We start from the raw sequence: 10,283 nt of genomic DNA on the forward strand, positions 1-10,283 counted from the left end.
CAGGACAGGAGGGGTGAGGAAAGGACAGGATGGTGTATACAGGACAGGAGGGGTGAGGAGAGGACAGGACGGTGTATACAGAACAGGAGGGGTGAGGAGAGGACAGGACGGTGTATACAGGACAGGAGGGGAGAGGAGGGTACAGGACGGTGTATACAGGACAGGAGGGGGTGAGGAGAGGGCAGGACGGTGTATACAGGCAGGAGGGGTGAGGAGAGGACAGGACGGTGTATACAGGACAGGAGGGGTGAGAAGAGGACAGGACGGTGTATACAAGACAGGAGGGGTGAGGAGATGACAGGACGGTGTATACAGGACAGGAGGGGTGAGGAGAGGACAGGACGGTGTATACAGAACAGGAGGGGTGAGGAGATGACAGGACGGTGTATACAGGACAGGAGGGGTGAGGAGAGGACAGGACGGTGTATACAGGACAGGAGGGGTGAGGAGAGGACAGGACGGTGTATACAGGACAGGAGGGGTGAGAAGAGGACAGGATGGTGTATACAGGACAGAAGAGGAGAGGAGAGGACAGGACGGTGTATACAGGACAGGAGGGGAGAGGAGAGAACAGGACGGTGTATACAGGACAGGAGGGGAGAGGAGAGAACAGGACGGTGTATACAGGAGAGGAGAGGAGAGGAGAAGAGAGGAGAGGACAGTGTATACAGGACAGGAGAGGAGAGGACAGGACGGTGTATACAGGAGAGGAGAGGAGAGGAGAGAACAGGACGGTGTATACAGGAGAGGAGAGGAGAGGAGAGGAGAGGAGAAGAGAGGAGAGGACAGTGTATACAGGACAGGAGAGGAGAGGACAGGACGGTGTATACAGGAGAGGAGAGGAGAGGAGAGGAGAGAACAGGACGGTGTATACAGGAGAGGAGAGGAGAGGAGAGGAGAGGAGAAGAGAGGAGAGGACAGTGTATACAGGACAGGAGAGGAGAGGACAGGACGGTGTATACAGGAGGGAGGGGGAGGGGAGAGGCTCCGCCCTGTTCCTCAGACACTTCCTGACCGACCATTTCTAGGGCTGGGTTTCATCTTACCTGACCGACGCTGTGAATGACAGAAAATTATCCAATCACAGAAGAGATGGTGAAACTTAGGACCAATCTGCGTTACATCTCTATCAAGGTGCGGCAGGTGTTTCATGTCGTCACAGGGCGTGGCTAGCAAGTTTGTTTGTCTGTGGATTACAACCGAAACTCACCGAGATGGCGATGACGGCGGTGATCGTGATAGTGCTGGGCCTGAGTGAGTATAGAGCGCTGCGTGTGTGCAATGGCCCGTGTATAGCGCTCCCTGTGACTGTATACTGCTCCCGTGTATAGCGCTCCTGTGACTGTATACTGCTCCCTGTGACTGTATACTGCTTCGTGTATAGCGCTCCTGTGACTGTATACTGCTCCCGTGTATAGCGCTCCTGTGACTGTATACTGCTCCCGTGTATAGCGCTCCTGTGACTGTATACTGCTCCCGTGTATAGCGCTCCCTGTGACTGTATACTGCTCCCGTGTATGGCGCTCCTGTGACTGTATACTGCTCCCGTGTATAGCGCTCCTGTGACTGTATACTGCTCCCGTGTATAGCGCTCCTGTGACTGTATACTGCTCCCGTGTATAGCGCTCCTGTGACTGTATACTGCTCCCGTGTATAGCGCTCCCTGTGACTGTATACTGCTCCCGTGTATAGCGCTCCCTGTGACTGTATACTGCTCCCGTGTATAGCGCTCCCTGTGACTGTATACTGCTCCCGTGTATGGCGCTCCCTGTGACTGTATACTGCTCCCGTGTATGGCGCTCCTGTGACTGTATACTGCTCCCGTGTATAGCGCTCCTGTGACTGTATACTGCTCCCGTGTATAGCGCTCCCTGTGACTGTATACTGCTCCCGTGTATAGCGCTCCCTGTGACTGTATACTGCTCCCGTGTATAGCGCTCCCTGTGACTGTATACTGCTCCCGTGTATGGCGCTCCTGTGACTGTATACTGCTCCCGTGTATAGCGCTCCCTGTGACTGTATACTGCTCCCGTGTATAGCGCTCCCTGTGACTGTATACTGCTCCCGTGTATGGCGCTCCCTGTGACTGTATACTGCTCCCGTGTATAGCGCTCCCTGTGACTGTATACTGCTCCCGTGTATGGCGCTCCCTGTGACTGTATACTGCTCCCGTGTATAGCGCTCCCTGTGACTGTATACTGCTCCCGTGTATGGCGCTCCTGTGACTGTATACTGCTCCTGTGTATGGCGCTCCCTGTGGCTGTATACTGCTCCCGTGTATAGCGCTCCTGTGACTGTATACTGCTCCCGTGTATAGCGCTCCCTGTGACTGTATACTGCTCCCGTGTATGGCGCTCCCTGTGACTGTATACTGCTCCCGTGTATGGCGCTCCCTGTGACTGTATACTGCTCCCGTGTATGGCGCTCCCTGTGGCTGTATACTGCTCCCGTGTATAGCGCTCCTGTGGCTGTATACTGCTCCCGTGTATAGCGCTCCCTGTGACTGTATACTGCTCCCGTGTGCAGCGCTCCCTGTGACTGTATACTGCTCCCTGTGACTGTATACTGCTCCCGTGTATACTGCTCCCTGTGACTGTATACTGCTCCCGTGTATACTGCTCCCTGTGACTGTATACTGCTCCCGTGTATACTGCTCCCTGTGACTGTATACTGCTCCCGTGTATACTGCTCCTGTGACTGTATACTGCTCCCGTGTATACTGCTCCCTGTGACTGTATACTGCTCCCTGTGACTGTATACTGCTCCCTGTGACTGTATACTGCTCCCTGTGACTGTATACTGCTCCCTGTGACTGTATACTGCTCCCTGTGACTGTATACTGCTCCCTGTGACTGTATACTGCTCCCTGTGACTGTATACTGCTCCCTGTGACTGTATACTGCTCCCTGTGACTGTATACTGCTCCCTGTGACTGTATACTGCTCCCTGTGACTGTATACTGCTCCCTGTGACTGTATACTGCTCCCTGTGACTGTATACTGCTCCCTGTGACTGTATACTGCTCCCTGTGACTGTATACTGCTCCCTGTGACTGTATACTGCTCCCTGTGACTGTATACTGCTCCCTGTGACTGTATACTGCTCCCTGTGACTGTATACTGCTCCCTGTGACTGTATACTGCTCCCTGTGACTGTATACTGCTCCCTGTGACTGTATACTGCTCCCTGTGACTGTATACTGCTCCCTGTGACTGTATACTGCTCCCGTGTATGGCGCTCCCTGTGACTGTATACTGCTCCCGTGTATGGCGCTCCCTGTGACTGTATACTGCTCCCGTGTATGGCGCTCCCTGTGACTGTATACTGCTCCCGTGTATGGCGCTCCCTGTGACTGTATACTGCTCCCGTGTATGGCGCTCCCTGTGACTGTATACTGCTCCCGTGTATGGCGCTCCCTGTGACTGTATACTGCTCCCTGTGACTGTATACTGCTCCCTGTGACTGTATACTGCTCCGTGTATAGCGCTCCCTGTGACTGTATACTGCTCCCTGTGACTGTATACTGCTCCCGTGTATAGCGCTCCCTGTGACTGTATACTGCTCCCTGTGACTGTATACTGCTCCCGTGTGCAGCGCTCCCTGTGACTGTATACTGCTCCCGTGTATACTGCTCCCTGTGACTGTATACTGCTCCCTGTGACTGTATACTGCTCCCTGTGACTGTATACTGCTCCCTGTGACTGTATACTGCTCCCTGTGACTGTATACTGCTCCCTGTGACTGTATACTGCTCCCTGTGACTGTATACTGCTCCCTGTGACTGTATACTGCTCCCTGTGACTGTATACTGCTCCCTGTGACTGTATACTGCTCCCTGTGACTGTATACTGCTCCCTGTGACTGTATACTGCTCCCGTGTATAGCGCTCCCTGTGACTGTATACTGCTCCCTGTGACTGTATACTGCTCCCGTGTGCAGCGCTCCCTGTGACTGTATACTGCTCCCTGTGACTGTATACTGCTCCCTGTGACTGTATACTGCTCCCTGTGACTGTATACTGCTCCCTGTGACTGTATACTGCTCCCTGTGACTGTATACTGCTCCCTGTGACTGTATACTGCTCCCTGTGGCTGTGGGCTGCGCTCCCCTGTGGCTGTGGGCTGCGCTCCCCTGTGGCTGTGGGCTGCGCTCCCCTGTGGCTGTGGGCTGCGCTCCCCTGTGGCTGTGGGCTGCGCTCCCCTGTGGCTGTGGGCTGCGCTCCCCTGTGGCTGTAGGCTGCGCTCCCCTGTGGCTGTGGGCGGCGCTCCCCTGTGGCTGTGGGCTGCGCTCCCCTGTGGCTGTGGGCTGCGCTCCCCTGTGGCTGTGGGCTGCGCTCCCCTGTGGCTGTGGGCTGCGCTCCCCTGTGGCTGTGGGCGGCGCTCCCCTGTGGCTGTGGGCGGCGCTCCCCTGTGGCTGTGGGCGGCGCTCCCCTGTGGCTGTGGGCGGCGCTCCCCTGTGGCTGTGGGCGGCGCTCCCCTGTGGCTGTGGGCGGCGCTCCCCTGTGGCTGTGGGCGGCGCTCCCCTGTGGCTGTGGGCGGCGCTCCCCTGTGGCTGTGGGCGGCGCTCCCCTGTGGCTGTGGGCGGCGCTCCCCTGTGGCTGTGGGCGGCGCTCCCCTGTGGCTGTGGGCGGCGCTCCCCTGTGGCTGTGGGCGGCGCTCCCCTGTGGCTGTGGGCGGCGCTCCCCTGTGGCTGTGGGCGGCGCTCCCCTGTGGCTGTGGGCGGCGCTCCCCTGTGGCTGTGGGCGGCGCTCCCCTGTGGCTGTGGGCGGCGCTCCCCTGTGGCTGTGGGCGGCGCTCCCCTGTGGGTATGCTGCTCTCTGTAGTCCAGATGCCATGCTGGCACGTCACTTGTACAACCTGTCTTTCCAGGCTCCCCTTGTCTCCGTCTTCAGCAGCGCTTCCCGACCTTAAGTATGAAATAATCCCCTCCTGCGCCTGAAGAAATTAGTGCTGTGCCTACTGCACAAAATATCCCCCGACTCTGCCCTTCTCCATAAGTCCCCTCCACTGCCTCTCTACACTATGCCCCAGTTCACATTGCCACCTTTTGTGCCCTCACAGGAACAACCCCCCCCCCCCTTCCCTCTCATCCATAACAGAAACAGCTGAAACTACAATTTCTTAAAGGGAAGGTGTCGCTTTTTTTTTTTTTGTATTAAAAATAGTGATTATGGAATTAAGTGTTTTTAATGCAAAATTAAATTCACTGTTTATTTAGTTTATATTTAATTCCAGTGTTACTGAAGCACTGGGGGCGGCCATCTTAGAATTGCTGTGAGTAACGAGAGTTACTCACCTTCCTTATGGCAGCCCTCTATGCATTTAAGACCGTAACCGAAGTCAGACTGTGAACGTATACTTAACACAGAAACAGCGTCTGCTGTCGTCTGCACGCGCCCCTGGCTGTCCAGATCACAGCAGAGGGAGGAGATCAGCGCCATCCTTGTGGAGCTCACAGCTATGCTGTGTGCTCCACTTTCCCCCTGTCACCCACCGGGATGGATGGGGTGAGAACTGGTGATGGGCAGCAGTGATTGCACCGTAACTGATCCTGACTGCTCCCCACTTTGCCGGTCAACCCCCACCGTCGCGCTCTGCTGGTAACCCTCTCTTCCCCCCCCCCCCCCCCCCTTGGCGGCTCTCTGCCGGTCAGCCCCGTCACCACCCCCCCCCCCCCCCCTTTTCCTCCGTGCATGTGCTCGCCTCGGGTCTCCGCTGCTCGTACTGTGATCGCTGAAAGGACAGGCTGCCGAGGCGCAAGTCTGAGGTGTGTGCATGCAGCTGGGTGCGGTGATTGTGGCATGACACTTGTAGTGCTGTGCCGCTCAGGCTGCAGATCACCCCTCCTTGCCGCATGTCACCGCGTACCTCCGGTCCCCGGCCGGCAGCACAGTATATGGGGCACGAGGTACAGCGGGACACAGGGAGATGGTCAGCGAGCGGGGCACTATGCAGCTGACCTTAGTGACACTTGAGAGATATAAGGATCAGTTTGCGGCCACCACCATGGCTCCGCACTGTGATTTCTAAACTTCACTCTCGCTTATCCTTTTGGAAACACCCAGATTGGGGGGAGCTGTGACATCACACACAGGAGAGCAGACTCCGCCCACTTTACTGCAGCTGTAATGGGAGCTAGTTCTACAGTAGCTCTACAGATAAATTTCAGCAGCTTCTCTCCCCAGTGTTTGAGTGGAAAATATCAAACTTTTAATTGTTTTTTTTATATTTTTCTCAAAAGCAAATATATTTAAACATAACTGAAAAAATAAAGTATTAATGTTATTAAACAATTTTTTTTCTAAAACACCTTCCCTTTAAGGCTATGTTCACACTAGAAAAATAATTTTTCTTAAGAAATTTCTTAAGAGTGCACCTGTGTTAAAAAACGCACCAAAAACGCACCTGCGTTTTTGCCGCGTTTTCGGTGCGTTTTTGGTGCGTTTTCGGTCCGTTTTTGGTGCGTTTTTACCGCTGGTTGCTCCCTGCATTATTGTGCCAATTATCTATGGCAAAAAACGCAGTTAGCTGCAGAAAAGAAGTGACATGCTCATTCTTTTTCTTAAGAAAATCTACTGAAAGAATTTTCTTAAGAAAAAAACGCAGTGTGTGCACAGCTAATTTTTTTTGCCATAGGATTTGCTGGGGAATGTCTGCAGAAAGGTTACAAGAATTTCTCAAGAAATTTCTGCAGCAAAAACGGACCCAAAACGCAGGTAAAAAACGCAGTGTGTGAACATAGCCTTACTGTTGTCAGCTATCTTCACTGCCTCTGTGGTACGGAAGTCAAAGAGTGCTGACCACCTCACGCTGCCGAACATCTGGGCGGGGGTTCACGAGCGCTCCTCGTGCACTTGCACTTAAGTGTTCAAATGTAGTCTCGTCTGAAATACACAAATACATTTTAAAAATGAGGAGGGAGTGGCGTCTCCACCCCTTCCCTCCCTCTGTTGTTACCCTCTTCTCCCCTCCCTCTGATGTTCCCTTCTTCTTACTTCTCCCCTCCCTCTGGTGGCTCGCCTCTTTGTCCTTCTCTCCCCCTCCCTCTGGTGGCTCGCCTCTTCGTCCTTCTCTCCCCCTCCCTCTGGTGGCTCGCCTCTTCGTCCTTCTCTCCCCCTCCCTCTGGTGGCTCGCCTCTTCGTCCTTCTCTCCCCCTCCCTCTGGTGGCTCGCCTCTTCGTCCTTCTCTCCCCCTCCCTCTGGTGGCTCGCCTCTTCGTCCTTCTTCTCTCCCCCTCCCTCTGGTGGCTCGCCTCTTCGTCCTTCTTCTCTCCCCCTCCCTCTGGTGGCTCGCCTCTTCGTCCTTCTTCTCTCCCCCTCCCTCTGGTGGCTCGCCTCTTCGTCCTTCTTCTCTCCCCCTCCCTCTGGTGGCTCGCCTCTTCGTCCTTCTTCTCTCCCCCTCCCTCTGGTGGCTCGCCTCTTCGTCCTTCTTCTCTCCCCCTCCCTCTGGTGGCTCGCCTCTTCGTCCTTCTTCTCTCCCCCTCCCTCTGGTGGCTCGCCTCTTCGTCCTTCTTCTCTCCCCCTCCCTCTGGTGGCTCGCCTCTTCGTCCTTCTTCTCTCCCCCTCCCTCTGGTGGCTCGCCTCTTCGTCCTTCTTCTCTCCCCCTCCCTCTGGTGGCTCGCCTCTTCGTCCTTCTTCTCTCCCCCTCCCTCTGGTGGCTCGCCTCTTCGTCCTTCTTCTCTCCCCCTCCCTCTGGTGGCTCGCCTCTTCGTCCTTCTTCTCTCCCCTCCCTCTGGTGGCTCGCCTCTTCGTCCTTCTTCTCTCCCCCTCCCTCTGGTGGCTCGCCTCTTCGTCCTTCTTCTCTCCCCCTCCCTCTGGTGGCTCGCCTCTTCGTCCTTCTTCTCTCCCCCTCCCTCTGGTGGCTCGCCTCTTCGTCCTTCTTCTCTCCCCCTCCCTCTGGTGGCTCGCCTCTTCGTCCTTCTTCTCTCCCCCTCCCTCTGGTGGCTCGCCTCTTCGTCCTTCTTCTCTCCCCCTCCCTCTGGTGGCTCGCCTCTTCGTCCTTCTTCTCTCCCCCTCCCTCTGGTGGCTCGCCTCTTCGTCCTTCTTCTCTCCCCCTCCCTCTGGTGGCTCGCCTCTTCGTCCTTCTTCTCTCCCCCTCCCTCTGGTGGCTCGCCTCTTCGTCCTTCTTCTCTCCCCCTCCCTCTGGTGGCTCGCCTCTTCGTCCTTCTTCTCTCCCCCTCCCTCTGGTGGCTCGCCTCTTCGTCCTTCTTCTCTCCCCCTCCCTCTGGTGGCTCGCCTCTTCGTCCTTCTTCTCTCCCCCTCCCTCTGGTGGCTCGCCTCTTCGTCCTTCTTCTCTCCCCCTCCCTCTGGTGGCTCGCCTCTTCGTCCTTCTTCTCTCCCCCTCCCTCTGGTGGCTCGCCTCTTCGTCCTTCTTCTCTCCCCCTCCCTCTGGTGGCTCGCCTCTTCGTCCTTCTTCTCTCCCCCTCCCTCTGGTGGCTCGCCTCTTCGTCCTTCTTCTCTCCCCCTCCCTCTGGTGGCTCGCCTCTTCGTCCTTCTTCTCTCCCCTCCCTCTGGTGGCTCGCCTCTTCGTCCTTCTTCTCTCCCCCTCCCTCTGGTGGCTCGCCTCTTCGTCCTTCTTCTCTCCCCCTCCCTCTGGTGGCTCGCCTCTTCGTCCTTCTTCTCTCCCCCTCCCTCTGGTGGCTCGCCTCTTCGTCCTTCTTCTCTCCCCCTCCCTCTGGTGGCTCGCCTCTTCGTCCTTCTTCTCTCCCCCTCCCTCTGGTGGCTCGCCTCTTCGTCCTTCTTCTCTCCCCCTCCCTCTGGTGGCTCGCCTCTTCGTCCTTCTTCTCTCCCCCTCCCTCTGGTGGCTCGCCTCTTCGTCCTTCTTCTCTCCCCCTCCCTCTGGTGGCTCGCCTCTTCGTCCTTCTTCTCTCCCCCTCCCTCTGGTGGCTCGCCTCTTCGTCCTTCTTCTCTCCCCCTCCCTCTGGTGGCTCGCCTCTTCGTCCTTCTTCTCTCCCCCTCCCTCTGGTGGCTCGCCTCTTCGTCCTTCTTCTCTCCCCCTCCCTCTGGTGGCTCGCCTCTTCGTCCTTCTTCTCTCCCCCTCCCTCTGGTGGCTCGCCTCTTCGTCCTTCTTCTCTCCCCCTCCCTCTGGTGGCTCGCCTCTTCGTCCTTCTTCTCTCCCCCTCCCTCTGGTGGCTCGCCTCTTCGTCCTTCTTCTCTCCCCCTCCCTCTGGTGGCTCGCCTCTTCGTCCTTCTTCTCTCCCCCTCCCTCTGGTGGCTCGCCTCTTCGTCCTTCTTCTCTCCCCCTCCCTCTGGTGGCTCGCCTCTTCGTCCTTCTTCTCTCCCCCTCCCTCTGGTGGCTCGCCTCTTCGTCCTTCTTCTCTCCCCCTCCCTCTGGTGGCTCGCCTCTTCGTCCTTCTTCTCTCCCCCTCCCTCTGGTGGCTCGCCTCTTCGTCCTTCTTCTCTCCCCCTCCCTCTGGTGGCTCGCCTCTTCGTCCTTCTTCTCTCCCCCTCCCTCTGGTGGCTCGCCTCTTCGTCCTTCTTCTCTCCCCCTCCCTCTGGTGGCTCGCCTCTTCGTCCTTCTTCTCTCCCCCTCCCTCTGGTGGCTCGCCTCTTCGTCCTTCTTCTCTCCCCCTCCCTCTGGTGGCTCGCCTCTTCGTCCTTCTTCTCTCCCCCTCCCTCTGGTGGCTCGCCTCTTCGTCCTTCTTCTCTCCCCCTCCCTCTGGTGGCTCGCCTCTTCGTCCTTCTTCTCTCCCCCTCCCTCTGGTGGCTCGCCTCTTCGTCCTTCTTCTCTCCCCCTCCCTCTGGTGGCTCGCCTCTTCGTCCTTCTTCTCTCCCCCTCCCTCTGGTGGCTCGCCTCTTCGTCCTTCTTCTCTCCCCCTCCCTCTGGTGGCTCGCCTCTTCGTCCTTCTTCTCTCCCCCTCCCTCTGGTGGCTCGCCTCTTCGTCCTTCTTCTCTCCCCCTCCCTCTGGTGGCTCGCCTCTTCGTCCTTCTTCTCTCCCCCTCCCTCTGGTGGCTCGCCTCTTCGTCCTTCTTCTCTCCCCCTCCCTCTGGTGGCTCGCCTCTTCGTCCTTCTTCTCTCCCCCTCCCTCTGGTGGCTCGCCTCTTCGTCCTTCTTCTCTCCCCCTCCCTCTGGTGGCTCGCCTCTTCGTCCTTCTTCTCTCCCCCTCCCTCTGGTGGCTCGCCTCTTCGTCCTTCTTCTCTCCCCCTCCCTCTGGTGGCTCGCCTCTTCGTCCTTCTTCTCTCCCCCTCCCTCTGGTGGCTCGCCTCTTCGTCCTTCTTCTCTCCCCCTCCCTCTGGTGGCTCGCCTCTTCGTCCTTCTTCTCTCCCCCTCCCTCTGGTGGCTCGCC

At 57.4% G+C, this 10,283-nt stretch overlaps 1 protein-coding gene across 1 annotated transcript in view; it reads left to right on the forward strand.

Annotated features, from left to right (window-relative positions):
* The first annotated feature begins 1,150 nt into the window (after nt 1-1,150).
* Nucleotides 1,151-10,283, forward strand: part of F11R (F11 receptor) — a 16,932-nt gene continuing 7,799 nt past the window's right edge. Inside the window, exon 1 of the mRNA XM_075330701.1 lies at nt 1,151-1,254. Within this exon, the coding sequence (XP_075186816.1) occupies nt 1,215-1,254 (40 nt within the window). The 5' untranslated portion in view covers nt 1,151-1,214. The remainder of the gene's footprint in view (nt 1,255-10,283) is intronic.

The sequence above is a fragment of the Anomaloglossus baeobatrachus genome, chromosome 12 (genome assembly GCF_048569485.1).
Source record: "Anomaloglossus baeobatrachus isolate aAnoBae1 chromosome 12, aAnoBae1.hap1, whole genome shotgun sequence".
NCBI lineage: Eukaryota > Metazoa > Chordata > Amphibia > Anura > Aromobatidae > Anomaloglossus > Anomaloglossus baeobatrachus.